Source organism: Rhinolophus sinicus, chromosome 4, assembly GCF_057876585.1.
Source record: "Rhinolophus sinicus isolate RSI-liver-muscle chromosome 4, RSI-T2T, whole genome shotgun sequence".
NCBI classification, from domain to species: domain Eukaryota; kingdom Metazoa; phylum Chordata; class Mammalia; order Chiroptera; family Rhinolophidae; genus Rhinolophus; species Rhinolophus sinicus.
Genome location: NC_142504.1, coordinates 107,318,021 through 107,333,305, shown reverse-complemented (window position 1 = coordinate 107,333,305; position 15,285 = coordinate 107,318,021). Strand labels below are relative to the sequence as shown.

The window sequence follows — 15,285 nt, the reverse complement described above, 5'->3', positions numbered from 1 at the left end:
GCAGGCTGAGCAGGAACCCCTCCAGCATGGCAATCCTACTTGATTCCCCGCAGGCCTGGAGATCCCTTTGGTGTCTTGCCTTCAAAAAGTTCCTTCAGCATCAGAAGCTTTATACTTCCCTAGCACCTGGCTGTCAGATCCAGCCGGGGGTTGTGATTTAACTGGTTCAGCTCTTCTTGGAAGGCAAGGTGAAGGAGAATGTTTCTTTTCAAAGGCTGTCAAGGGGAAATGGGAGAGAGGCCATGTCTAGAACCTCATGTTCTATCCACTGCGCCTTAGACAAACTAACCTTTGTTCAATATTGTCTCAATATTTGATAAGCCAACCTATTCTCCTTAATTAAAATGTTGGCAGGCAGTTTTCATGTGACTTTATGCCAAAGATTTGTTATAATCTTTTTTTTTTATGATTTCCCATTTTGCATAGTGAAACAATAATTTCGTAAGTCCTTCTGAAGGAGAGTCTCTGTAGACGACAATTTTATCTCCTTCATAATCTTTTTGGATCTCTGCAAATTTCTGCAGAACAAAAAAATACATTGTCCAAATATGCTGTTTTAATGTATTAATTAAAAATGTGGTTGTATAAGGCATTTTCAAGAAATTGATTTGAAATAAATGTTACTGTGGCATAAGCATTAGTTTGCAACATTAGGAAAAATGAACATACAAAATCAACATTATTTGTAGACTTACCAGCTACCTATTACTGTAGAATCTGAGTCAGGAATATTTTTAAATATGTAGACCCATGTCCCCACATCTACATTTAACCCTTGGTTGTCCACTGTCTCAGTAACATTACCTTGTTTCCCTGTTGTCCTAAATATAAGCTGATATTTTAAAAACTTATCACTGATGTACAAAAACCAAAAAAAAACCCCACAAAAAAACAAAAACAAAACTGGTCACTGATGTAACAAAACCCAACAGTGCCTATAACTCACAAGGAACTCAGTAAATGTGAGTTCCCTCAGCCCATCCTACATCTCTCTTCTCCTTTTTTGGCGTTTTCTTGTCTCCCCTCCCTTCAGTCAATGGATAGGTTGGGAATGAAAAGGCGACGGGATTGGAATAAGCTTATTAGAATGCTGTGCAGCATGTCATACAGGGAGTATTGGCAGACGGGTGTCAACACAGGTAAAATGAGCACAAGATGGATTAGTGACTCTTCTCGTTTCAAGACAGCTTCCTCTGTTAGCGTGGATACTGGAGACGCAGCTGCGTGGGTGGCAGAGTCTGATACGCCAGAGTAGGAGATAGTCCAGGGACAGCCAGCTCCTCAATGGCGATCAAATGTTCTGAGCCCAGGAAAGCCAGTCCCTCCACTCTTAGGATTTGTCCAAATGGCTGCTACTTCCTCCTCCCATGACTCGGGCCCTGGTTACCTGGGCTTCTGAACTGTGATCATAATCGCTCAACCTTCATTTACTGAAGCCGTATTGAAGGTCATTGAGACATCAAAGACTGATCCCAGGTTGCCCCTTGATTCTCAGCTCAGATTTATTCACCAAGCTAGGGTTAAACAGTTGGGACCTTGTCCTGGCTGAAAACAGATAATGTTGCTTTTATCACACGCCCCAAGGTAAATCATTTGTTCTTTACTCACTGTCATTGGAAACCTCTAGACAAGAACATCTGGTCCCTGTGAATGGAATCTTAAATAAAATTGTGTTGGTATTAGAGTGATGCGTGTACTTGAATCCGGCAGAAGCACTTGAGAAACTCATTGAAGGGAAGAGAGAAAGGGATTGTGTTCCCTTTGCTTTTTTGGAATTAAAGGAATTACATTGTAGTATTTCCTTCAAATCTAGGTTTCTACCCTTACTCTAGATCCCTTTGATCATTTTCACTTCCACATATTCTGAGTTCTGTGGCACATATCGTAACAGAGAGTCCAGATTTTGCCTTTACATCTTTCACAAGTTAATTGAAGAAAAGAAGGAATTTTCAGCTGATCTCACTAAGCGTGTCTCCCGCCACGTTAAACAATGTCTACTTCACTGTGTACTGTCTGGACTCGACAGTCCATACAGAGTTAATGCTCATTAGCAGGCTGGAGGGTCCCCAGATCTTCTTTGGTGGGTAGTGTGATGTCACACTTTCCCTCTCCTGATAGAATTTGCGAAGCGGCTGAGACCACAGGTCGCGGAGAGGGACATGCAGGAGGAAGCAGCCCTATTGTCCCCTTCCTCGGTAACAGTCACAGTACAGCAACACATTCAGCTCCCAGGATAAAAGCAGGTGTTTTGATTTAATTAAGACCAACAAAGACTTTTCTGTTCTCACCAGGCTTGTATTTTCAGACACTAAGGTAAGGAGGAAGAGAACATATCCCGTTCTGAGCATAAAAATAAAGATTCAGCATGAACTGCATAATTAAGAACGGAAAGGGGGAAAATGGAATTCAATTAAAACTGACAGAGTAATACATGGAATCAATGGCTATATTTGGTGTTTAATGATGATATTGTTTTCATTTCATTATACATGAGTCATAACCAGCTTTGCCTTAGTTTAATTGTATTCCTTACAGAGTAAACTGAAGTATGCAATTTGCAGTAGCCTCATCAATTTAAATGAGGCTTATTTAAGATTATCATAAATTGATCTTTGAGACTGAAACCAAATTTTTTCCATTCCAATATATCAGTTTACTGGAATGATGAACAATTTGAGGCAGGGTAGAGAGAGGCATCGGTGGGGGAGATGAGCAGTGTGCAAAAGATAAAGTCTGATTTCCACCAAAAGAAGTAATGACAGTAAGTATGTTTTCCAGCAGAGAAAATGATATGGCAATACATTTTAGATCCAGTGAGCTGAACAAAACACGATGAAGTTTTAGGCTGGAGAAGAAATGCTAGATTGAGCTGCCTATATAAAATGAATCATGATATTGGCACAAAATCAAGTGTAACAGGGAGATAGCCTTTCTATATGTGGATTTATAGCCATGGAGATTTTAAAATTAGGACAGGGGACCCAAGGAAAGCGGAAAAGAGAGGTGTTAGAAGCTGGGTTACTTGAGAATGTCATGGAATTCGTGGTGCAGTATAGGACATTTTGCTGTTAGTACATTAATCACAGAAGACTTTTCAGATGTTCTACTCAAAAGGGTGTATACCACTGCCAGTGCTGTGAATGCAGCTGAGGACCTGGCATGAGTCAGCAGTGAACTCAGAATGACTGTAGGGTCAGGATCTGACAAGTTGGTTGTAGTGAAATGTGTCTATCTTATGTCTTTATACCATTAGTTGTGTAAATAAAAGTTTCATATTCCCCATGCTTGACTAAATTTCAAGCATGCTGTATAGACAGATTAATGCACTCTCACTTACCCATGACAGCCCTGTTCCCCTCAAAAGCAGAAAATGTATCAGGTCTGGGGAAATAGTGTATCTTTCCCTCGTCAGGGAGTCAAGAGGACCATCATGTCCTCCTTGGTGGATGGGTGCTGGCCACCCAGGGCATACGGTGTAGTCTGGATCTTCCCATCGTAAGCACAGCCTTCTAACTCATGTCTAGTTTCTAATATCAGAAAAATGTTCTTTTTGATGTGGTGGTAGACCAGCTCACTATGCCAGTCATTCCTTTATAGTGACTTGGAATGAACAGAGGGAAAGCAAAGCAAAGAGAGAAGTACATATGCAGGGGCATTAAGGCCCACAGAGCAAGCAGCACGAGAACGCCCTGCTTTGTAGATAATCTTAAATTCATTGTAACGACTCATCTTTACAGATCATTTTTGCATCCTCTTACATTTTTTTTGCTTTTCCTTTCCTTTTTTTGTTTTGTATATGGACATTGGAAAAATGTCAACGTGAACATCAGCAGAAAGGTTTGCGGATACTTTCGTGGACTATCCCTTGAGTCAAATACATGACTTAAGTTTTGATCTATATAACCTAGTGTATAGGTAAATTGTATCTATAGAAACATTAATTTTATACATACATAAATAATTTTAAGGGGATCAGACTTAAATTGCTATTACTCTTTTCAAGTTCTAGGATTATTGGCAAAATTACACAGCTTTTATAGGATGATTAAAAACAAGTGCTTTCATTTGTAAGGCAGTTGAAACTATGAAACTACAGTAAGGAAGACACGTCCTTTGTATCATTTGTATGTTAACTGTGACAAACATTGACCTGTTTAGACTTTCTTTTTCTAATAGCTAAAAACAGCACGATTCAATTGCTAGACAGCTACACAGGCTTAGAGATATAGTTGCTATGGAACGATAAACTATGCAGCCGTTTTTAGGATTTAAGCAAATTACCTTGATCTTGTTGTACTATGGTTCAGCTGGCACAGCAAGTTAGTCACAGATGTAAGACTGTTTGTATTTTTAAACTTGTAGGATGAATAGTTTATAGTATATAGTTTGAACTTGTATGTATGTATGTATGTACCGTGTTTCCCAGAAAATAAGACTGGGTCTTATATTAAGGTTTGCCCCAAAAGATGCATTAGGGCTTATGTTCAGGGGATGTCATCCTGAAAAATCATGCTCGGGCTTATTTTCTGGTTAGGTCTTATTTTCAGGGAAACATGGTATGTATTCATTCATTCATTCTTTTATTAATTTCCACATTCAATAAATGTTTTGAGCATCTCATATGAGTTATTAGGCATTATAATAAGTGTCAGGTACTTTCTCTAATAAACATTTGAGAACACTTATTATATGCCAGGCATTGACTCATTTGATTATCATAAAAACTCTATGAGGTATGGTTCTCTCATTATACATATGAGGAAACAGTCACAGAGAGGTTGATTCACTTGCCCAAGGTCACACAGCTAGTAAGTGACAGAGCTGAGATTAGAACCCAGGCAGGCTAGCTCCCAAGTCCATGCTCGTAATCCCAAAAGAGATATAATCTCTGTTCTTCTAGAATTTATCCTCCATAGGGGATGCAGACAACAAACAGGTAAATGAAGGAGAAACAGGAAATGTCGAGTTGTGAGAGGGCTATGAAGGAAACAAACGGAGATGGAAGATAATATGTGGCAGCATAGAGTGATCAGGGAAGGTTTTATTGAGGTGACATTTATACTGAGGCTGGAAGGGTGAGAAGGGGCCAATCAAGCAGAGGGCTGAGAGAATATCTAGACCAAGGGAAGGTCAAGTGCTCAAGGACCTCAGTAGGGGTCAGGGAGCTCGAACAGGCAGTCACGTGCTTGTTGCCTCAGGAAGGGAGTGGGCCAGAACAGGACTCCACACAGTAACTGGAAGAAACGTTATGAGACAGAGGAAACTATTCTCCCAGATGAGAAAAAGATTTCTTGGAATATGGGGAGTACGGATGGGAATGGGAAAGCATATGGAGGGGAAGTAGGAGGATGGAGATGTAATCTTAGGGGAGTGTGGGGACAGAGTCCCAGAGTGCAGTTTCCAGGCTCTCGGCCTCACGTGGAAAGGTGCTGGCTCGGGTAGTAGATGGCCATCAGCTGTGACTAGTTGGCTATCAGTTGTAACCAGTTAGCTGTTGGCCACTGATATAACTGCCATGGCTGAGCTAGCAAGCGCGGATTGCAGTTAGCAAGGGGTTGATTGGTGGGTTGGTTGGCAGAGAAGCACACAGCAGATTGCAGTTAGTAAGGGGTTTGTTGGTTGGCAGAGAAGCGTGGATTATGGCTATCAAGGGGGTGGGGGGTTGGTTGGCAGAGAAGCAGACAGGTGGATTGTGGCTCCTGCTTCCTGTATCTCCAAACCAGCCGCCAGCGAGAATATAGTGGGCTGACTCCCTGTGGGGGCAGAACCCCAGAAAGAAGTTTCCAGGCTCTCGGCCTCACATAGACAGGTGCCTGGCTCAGGTAGTAAATGGCCATCAACTGTGATTGCATGGCCATCAGCTGTGGCTAGTTGGCCGTCAGCTGTAACCAGTGAGCCATTGGCCACTAATATAACTGCTGCGGCTACGAAGGAGAGCCGAGGAGAGAGGAAGAATGGGGGCTAGCAAGAAGATGGCGGCTGGGCTGGCAAGTGTGGATGGCGGTTTGCGGACAGTGTGGATCCAGCCTCCAGTGAGAATATAGTGCCGCCAGAGAGAATATAGTGGTATGACTCCCCCATCTATGGCTCCGTGGGTGTTCCTTTTTGGCCTCACCATATCCTGCGTTCTTGTATGGGGAGCGGGAGCAGAGACCCCGCATGACAGGGAGTGACCTACCACCAAGAAACTCAAAGATGCTGAGATCAGGGGCCATCTGTTTCCTATGTCCTGGGTAGATGGCCACAGAAGCAACAATAAGCTTCCTTACCACAGGAACTAGCAGTGTGTTAGAGCTAGGCAAATGGGGTCGTGGGTGGCTTCACAGAGACCCTGGTGTCCCAGCATGGCACCAAAGCCAAGCAGTCCCTGGGTCCCCAGGAATACAAATAGTGGAGAGAACAGCCAGCCTTGAAGGGATCATGCAGCCAGCCATAGGGTCGTCACGGGGAGACTGTGAACAAATGGCGAACGCCCTCAGCAACGCCTCGCTACTGTGGAAGTTCTCCCCACTCCCCAGAAAGTGAGGCCAACCCCGAAAATGTGGAGTTGCCAAGTGCTGGGGACTAACTGTCTACTACCCCACAGTATGGAGGCTCAGAATGGCGGTGGAATAATGGAAAACAAAGTTAGTTTCTCACACATTTGGGTTTGTGGAGTGAGCCTCCTATTTGCTTCCTGTGGAGGCATCTTCCAGGTTTGGTGAAAATTCACCTGCAGCAAATATCCACCCTGTGGGCTGATTACAAACCCTGAGATTAACGCCACATCATTTGGAGGCAATCCACGGGAGAACTGCGAGCAGAAATGCAGTCAACTTGCAGAAGTCAATGTTGATCTTAGAAATATCAGTGGACTGTGATGAGACTGAGTTTGAAAAAGTACAAGAATGAATTAAACCTTCTGGGCAGATGAAAAAAAAAGTGGTCTTTAGAAGATAAGGAGAGTAGGTAAAACTACCCTTAGAGGTTTTTAAAAAATTATTTTACAGTTTTAATAAATTAAGTTACTGATTTTTGAAAGGATACTTAGAAAAGGGGAGTTCTGAAAATGACTCTTCTGGCTTCTAAGTTGGACTGTGATTTTTCTAGTTATTCTTTGAGGAAAAGAAAGGGCGATGTTAGCTGTACCAGCTGAAGTGAGAGCACTGTTCTTTAGCCTCTCTAAGAATTGACGGTCAAGGTGAAAGTGAATTGAATATCCCCTCAGTCCTGCTTACTTCTAATTTGCCAGTGATGCACCCTTCCAAGTGCACATGTATACACACACACACACACACACACACACACACACGAGTGCAGATACTATGCCTGGGGAGAGGGTGGGAAACCAGCATACACTACAAGGCTGGTGCATAATTGCAGACGGGGGTGGTTTGTAAGACTGTTGGGAAAGTATCTGTTTTTTTTGTTCGTTTGTTTTTAATTTTGCTTTGCTTTTACAAAAAGAAATGAACATTTTGTTGTGGAATATCCATAAATAAATCACACATCTTGCAATGAAGACATGCAAGGTGTTCTGGGGGGCAGGTCTCAGGAAAGAACCTGAGAGTGGAAGTTAGGCTTGGAGCGTGCCCACTTGCTGCTTGAAACAGACTTCCATTATCAGGATTAATGATTGTGAGGAGGGGTGGACTGGGACTCAGCAGCCGGAGACAGCTGCTCACACACCCAGTTATGTGAGAGTCAACAGAGCCAAGCCCATTAGTGGATTTAAAAGGAAAAACCTTGCTGTTATATGGGTAACTAACAGGAGGGAGGGACATATTTAAAAAGGTTAAGCCCATTGTGCCAGTTTAAGTGGTTTTATAATTTTCTCTAGCATTGTTCACCTGGTTGAGTACTGGCCTGGAGAGGAAGATGCTAGAGGCAAATGAAGACAGGAGGGGTTGATACATACCGAGAATGGCATCACTGGATAGGAAGTCGTGGGTGGTAGGAGGATTTTTATGGTGAGCGCACCTGAACAAGCAAGCGGGACAGATTGGAGGTTGTGAGGAGAGGGTGGGGTCTTTGTGATTTCAGAAGTTGGAGGTAGTTCAGATTTTAAAGTTGATGAGGTGGGAATGTGATGGGGGGGCATGATTGGCTCTGACGGTGTAAAGGAGAAGGTCATCAGGAGTAAGGAGATCAAGGAATTAAAAGTCCAGAGTTGGGATGTGTCATCAGCATGAATGTAGAAGGCACCAAGAAAGAAGACGGTCACCAAGGTAGAGATGAAGTTGGTAACTCAGAGCTAAAAACTGATAAATGATAGCTGATATTTATTCAGTGTTTACTGAGTACCTGGCACTGTTTTACGAGCTTTATATATTATCATTACTCCCAGTCTATAGATAAGGAAAACGGGGCTCACAAAGATGGATGAACTTGCCCCAGTGACATTGCTAGAGTGAGAACTGGTTCTGAGACCCAGGCAGCCTGGCCCTAGCACCTCTGTTGTAAACCGCCTTGCTCTGCTGCATCAGTGAACGGTGTAATCATGTCGGGGACCAGGAGGCTAGTGGGTATAGTGTGACCATTAAAGAAGCAGGAGGGTTTGCAAGAGAAAGAGGCAGAAGTGATCCTGGACAACTCAAACTCTTGGCCTTGAGGCCTGCGGGGTATGAATGACAAAACAGCCTCCACTTAGGATGGTTGCAGGTTCTAGCCAGCACGGTTTTCCATTAAGGCAAGGAACGGAAGGAGCACTCTAAGAAAAGGTAAAGCATATGGGAACGTCCAAGGTGCAATGGAGGGTCAGCCTGTAGGCAGGGTGAGGGCGGTGGTCAGATGCACAGACCGTATGGAGATGAGGATATTGGTGATAACGGCCAAGAGATCTGGGTCTTCTGGCAGCCACTGTGGGAAACACCTGTGGAGGTCCTGAGGGGTTTGTATGAGTAACTGCCAGTGAGTGTGCTCATTTGCTCGGGCTGTGGTAACGTGGAACCATAACCTGGGTGGCTTAACCAACAAATGTATTGTCTCACAGTTCTGGAGGCTAGAAATTAAGGATCAAGGTGTTGGCAGGGCTGGTTCCTTCTGAGGGCTGTGAGTGAGAGTGTCCCATGCCTGTCCCCTAGCTTCTGGGGCTTTGCTGGCCATCTTGGGTGTTTCTTGGTGTGTAGAAATATCACCCTGGTATCTGTCTTCATTTTCACATGGTGTTTTCTCTCTCTCTGTCTCTCTCTGTCTCTCTCTGTCTCTCTCTGTCTCTCTGTCTCTCTGTCTGTCTCATACCAGGTTAGGGCCCACCCTATTCCAATATGACCTCATCTTAACTAATTACATCTTCAACGACCCCGTTTCCAAGTAAGTTCACATCCTGAGGATTTCAGCATATGAGTTTGAGGGGTACACGATTCAATCCATAGCAGTGGGTGTCAGGAGCACTGCTCTTTCCTGGCCACTCCCATTTAATTTAATATCTGTCCTGAGCACCTGAGCACTGAAGATACTTTGCTAGGGATAGCCAGGGACATACAGGCAAATGAGAAGACATCCCTGGTTTCAAGGACCTGGACCTGGAGGAGGTCGAGGGAGTAGATCAAGTGTGAAAAACTCAGATAACTAAGATGCAAGTAGGATGTGATGAATGCTACACGTGAGATGCAAGCAGGCCGTGACATAAATTTAAAGATTATTTGAGGAGGGGAGTGGGTCCTTGGAGCTAAATTGGCTTTTTTTTTTTTAATTAAACAGGCAAGGAATCTTATTTCCAGAAAGGTCGAATGATCTGCTGAAGGTCTACCAACCGTAAGTGTACTCTTTCAATTACACTATGTATATAAACACACTTGCAGACCTAGTTTCTACCATGTCAAATGTCTTTGAAATGTAAAGTGATTTTTATGTAACTGGGCAGGAAAAAGATTACCTGAGCTTGTGAACACACTGGAAAATAATGTTTCAAAGAAGTCAAAGACGTTTATATCTAGAACAAAGTGACTGAGCTGTTGACTAAATATTGACTATAAATCTTCAACCACCCACTATCCACAGGTGCCAATCTGCCTACAGTTATGCACAATTTAAATAATATGCATTTGATGCCAACATACACAGTATTTGTTGAGTCCTTTAAAAGTAAAACCAGTAGGTACCTTGAACCACTCGTCTTCTCCCTGATATCGTTCATCTTTCTAGGTGAACAATGGGCTGGGCTCTTCACATAGACCTGGATTCTTTACTTCATTGACAGATTGACGTTGCTTATTGCTAACACAGTTTCAGATTTAAAAAATACAATGTTGAGCTGGGAACCATGGAACAAAACGTGATAACTGTGGGGAGCAAAGTGTCTGTCCTGAGTTTCATACGTCGTTATGGTTGGATTTGGTGGGCATTGTGGTATATGGTGTGGGAAGCCTAGGAAAAGAGAGAAGATGAAGAGGAAATTAATTAGTCTTTCCCTTTTGCGTTTACAGTGAAATTTCCCCAAGAAAGGGGAACTATCTTAGGTCCATGGAAAAAAGGAGAGAGAAGTAGCAATTGTGAATCATTGATGCAACATAGAATTTCTGACTTACTGTATGGAAACGGAAAATAGAACTAGCTTTTGTTGATAGCATGTAGGAAATCAGGACTCTGGGTTGGAAATAGGTCTGATTCTTGGTGTGAGAATTTCTGAGGTCCGGTGAACTTGACCCAGACAGTGATCCCACCACTGGAAATGAATCTGCCGTCTTGCTTGTGGCAGTGAGGAACAGTAGCCAGACAGCATGCCATTGGTCCTCTGATTGGGGAAGGACAAACAGCAGGAAAAACACTTGCTACTGTCTTGAAAGAGATTCTTTTTTAGAGCAGTTTTAGGTTCAAAGCAAAATTGAGCAGAAAGTTCAGATATTGGCCAAATACCCCCCGCCCCCACACATGCATAGCCCCCTCCCCCCACTGTCCCCATCCCCAACCAGAGTGGTATGTTAGTTACAGGTGATGAACCTACATTGACACATCATTATCACCCAAAGTCCGTAGTTTACTTTAAGGTTCAATCTTGGTGTCGTACATTGTATGGGGTTCACCCTGGGTTTTATACGTTGTATGGATAAATGTATAATGACTGTGTCCGCTATTATTGTGACATATGGAGTAGTTTTACTGCTCTAAAAATCCTGTGTGCTCTGCCTATTCATCTCTCCCTTCCCCGCCAACTCTTGAAAGCCACTCTCTTTTTACTGTCTCCATAGTTTTGCCTTTTCCAGAATGTCATGTAGTTGGAATCATACAGTGTGTAGCCTTTTCAGATTGGCTTCTTTCACTTAGTAATATGCATTTAAGTTTCTTTAATGTCTTTTCATGGCTTGAAACTCATTTCTTTTTAGCTCTGAATAATATCTCATTGTCTGGATGTATCCCAATGTATTTATCCATTCACCTACTGGCAGACATTGTGGTTGCTTCCAAGGTTTGGCAATTATGAATACAGCTGCTATAACATCTGTGTGCAGGTCTCTGTGTGGACCAAACTTTTCAAGTCTTTTGGTAAATACTAAGGAAGGCAATCGATAGATCGTATGATAGTAGTATATTTAGTTTTGTAAGAAACCACCAAACTGTCCTCCAAAGTGGCCGCACCATTTTGCATTGTCACTAGCAGTGAATGGGAGTTCCTTTTGCTCCACACCCTGGCCAGCATTTGGTGGTATTTCGGTGTCGTGGATTTGTGCCATTCTAACTTGGGCCATTCAATGAGTGGTAACTCATTGTTTTAATTTGTATTTCCCTAATAACATATGATATGGAGCATCTTTTCATATGTTTATTTGCCTTCTGTATATCATCTTTGGTGAGGTGTCTGTTTACTACTTTTATGGTTCAAAATCTGTGATGGATGTACACATTTTTTATTATAATAGTCATGAAGTTGTTTTAACTCTTGCTATTTTCATTGATTTTCAAGTAACAGAGTGCTGAATCCTTATTCTTTCCTTTGACCCTCCCTTCCTTCACTCATAAGATATTTCAGTGCCTCATGTGTCAGTCTCTAAATTGTGTTTACTACGTGTCGGTGGTGTGATAATGATGACGAAAACAGACATGGTCCTTCTTTTCAGCCTGTGGAGGGAGATGGATCATGATGATATAATCCACAAACATATAATTGCAAATGGTGGTAAGGTCATCAAGGTAAAAGAAAGAGCCATGAGAGTCTAGAAAGGCGATGCCAATCTAGGGAGTTGTGTCTGTGCCGAGAGCTGAAACAAGCAGAATGTGCAGATGGAGGTGTGGGGTGGGCTGAAAGGGACCAAGGGTGGGTGGCCTGGGGGAACAGAACTGAAAGAAGGCCCCTGTGGTTGGGGTACCTAGAGCAAGCAGGAGACCGCTGGAGGAGTCCGCAGGGACCAGACCGGCAGCGAGGTGTACACTTTTTCAGTGAGGAGTAAGACGACCAGATGTTAGCATTCTATCACTTCCCCCACAGCTACAGGTGGGAATTCGCCAAGAGGAAGCTGGGGGCCAAGAAAGACAGTGTGTTAGCTTGTGCCAGAGAAAAGATGGAGGTGAAAGATGGGATTGATTCAAGAAATTTAGGAGGTAGAATAGTTTTGTAATCTGCTTTTTCTAGTTGACATATAGTGGATATCTTTCAAAAGTGTAGTGGATATATTTCAGAAATGTAGGTCCACGTAATTAGGTCTCCATAGTAGTTCCTTGTACAGATCGATTATGACATATTCAATAATTCTTGTACAGATCGATTATGACATATTGATGGACTTTTTTTTCAATTATAAATGACTCTGCAGAGAACACCCTTTATGTATTAATTGTCTGGTTATTCCCTTAATGGATATTGTACATTTCATGCCAAACTAACTCCCAGGAACTGTGTATCAGTGTATCTCTCATCACAGTGCCTAAGAATTCAGTCCCATCCCCTTGCCAAACTAGTGCATTGTCAATACTTGTAATCTTAGCTGTCTGAGATAATAGGTAAAGGAAATTTAACATTTTAAGTTGCATTGTTTTGACTGCTAATGAGACTGGCTATCTTTTCACTTGTGTACTGACCATTTACATCTGTCCTTTGCCCATTTATCTATTGGGATGTTTTTCCCCTGTTGATTTAACATCACTCTTTTGTAACCCTTTATCGTATGTATGAAGCAGACACGCTTGCTAGTTTTTTGTTTGCCGTTTAATCTCATTGACACGGTTTTCTAGTTTATTTTGCTTTGTTTTTGCCATCTATATTTTTTCACTATTAAGTAGCTGAGTCTGTCATTAGTCACTGTTTTTCTTTATGGTTCTAGCTTTGTTGAGATACTTAATTAAGGCCTTTCTCACTCCAAAGCTATAAATTTTTTTCCCCAGTACTTTCTGAATTTATTTGGAATTCGGTATGAGGAGTAAGGGAGGGTTTCTTATTTAGCAAATACCCAGGCAGCTGTCCCAGGACCTTTTATTGAGTAACCACTGTATCCTTCCCTGACTTGAAATGCTTTTTTATTTATAAAATCCTCAAATATATTTGAACTCAATTATGAACTCTGTATTCTGTTCAGATTTCATTCTAATGCCAGATTCATGCTGTTTTAATCGTTATTTTGCAACACAATTTTTATATCTGGTAGTACAATTTTGCCTATTTTATACTTCTTTGTCAAATTTTTGTAATTAGTTTAAAATACCTGTTCTTCAGAATAGATTTTAGAATTCTTTTGTCAAGTTATACAAAAATATCCTATTGTGATTTTGGTAAGGATTAAATTCTATTTATAGATTAACTTTAGCATTATGGGTCATTACAAAAATTTTTTCAAATAGTAGTAGAAATAATTTAATTTGGGATTAAATAAAATTTAGCATATATTGGACCCATCCTTCAGAAATATATGAGCAATTGGCAAGCTCTACTTATGTAATTCACTAACTCATTATTGGTTCTAGATGATTTATTCATACAACAAATATTTACTGAGTTACGCACATGTCAGGCGCAGTTCCAAGTGCTGGGGATACAGCAGTGAATGGACGGTGTCCTGTTTCTCACATTCTAGAGGGGAGAGACAATGGAGCTTGCCTTGTCTCAGATGCGCATGGGGGCACGGGTGGGAAAGCCACAGGAGCTGTGACAACTCTCTCCAAAAATACTTACTTTGAAATGAAGAAAGAAAACTGGGTGGCAGTTGGTCTTGGGGACAAAGAAGGTTTTGCTTTAATATGGGAGACACTAGAGTATATTTTTATGCTGCAAAATGACCTACACAGAAGAGGGAGGAGGTACCTGCACGTCCCAATTCTTTGACAGTAAGAGTAGGGGGAATGTACTTAATGGATGTTAGCTTTTGATAGAAGGAACAAGAGGAAATTCAGTGAAGGTGGGCCCAGATACAAGGAAATTAATGTTTATTTCACTACTGAAATTAAAGAGGTGCTTTTGGATGGGCAGTAATTATAATACTCTGCTTATTATTCATTCATTGTAGCAAAAAATGGACTGTTTTATTCTACTGTTAAGCTTGGGTGTTATAACTTCTTTGTTTAGAACTGCATTTTGTACAGTGTTGAAACCAGTGCTTATATGGGCACATATCTGACACTTACTATTTACTGAGTAAATACACAGATTAGTGAATGAGCTACAGTTTTATATTGCTGACCAGAATGTTCATTACTGTACAAATGAGGTTGTAGCTCCTATATAAACTTGCACTGATTCTTAATATTTCCATGTCAGTATGTGATACTTATTTAGCTATTCTATGTGGTATAGCAGAAAAGGCATCGGACTCAGAAACAGAGGTTTGGGTTTAAAACTATCTACCTAGCCACTGCATAGTTACTTAAAGCTGGGGGAGTTCTTTGACTTATCTGGGTTTTACTTTTCTTCTTGTAAAATGCGGCCGTTGGCATAAATCAATGGTTTTCAATCCTTTTAAACCATTGGCCATTTTCTTCCAATGGAAACTTTTCTGGAGCCCAGTATGTAAAGCAGATAATCTAGGACTCCTCAGGTGAAGATGGGGTGTGGAAGAGCAGGCTATCCATTGGGCAGCAGTATCCTGCATCCTGTTTTGACGCTCCCTCCGTCCTGTTGTTCGGTGCCCCTGAATTGGGCTTCTTGGAGCGAAGTTTAGAAACCGAATAAGATCATTTCTAAGGGCTGTAACAATTGCAGAACTGAGGACATGCGCGTCCTGATGTGATTTTAATAATCCTGTCAAGTAAGAAATATACAGTATTACTATGTCTGTGTCCCGGATGGGGGAGCTGAGGTTCAGAGTTCATCGTTTGCTGCAATCTCATGGCTGGTTATCGGAGGAACTGGGAGTAGAGCTCAGTTTTCCGTTCCTTGTCCGA

The 15,285-nt window shown here is 41.9% G+C and overlaps 2 protein-coding genes across 3 annotated transcripts in view; one reads left to right on the top strand and one right to left on the bottom strand.

Annotated features, from left to right (window-relative positions):
* Positions 1-15,285, top strand: part of LOC109446175 (uncharacterized) — a 797,309-nt gene that overhangs the window by 286,637 nt on the left and 495,387 nt on the right. The window contains exon 7 of the mRNA XM_088798027.1: positions 9,682-9,735. Within this exon, the coding sequence (XP_088654153.1) occupies positions 9,682-9,735 (54 nt within the window). The remainder of the gene's footprint in view (positions 1-9,681; positions 9,736-15,285) is intronic.
* Positions 1-15,285, bottom strand: part of CDH20 (cadherin 20) — a 184,447-nt gene that overhangs the window by 119,641 nt on the left and 49,521 nt on the right. The window lies entirely within an intron of this gene.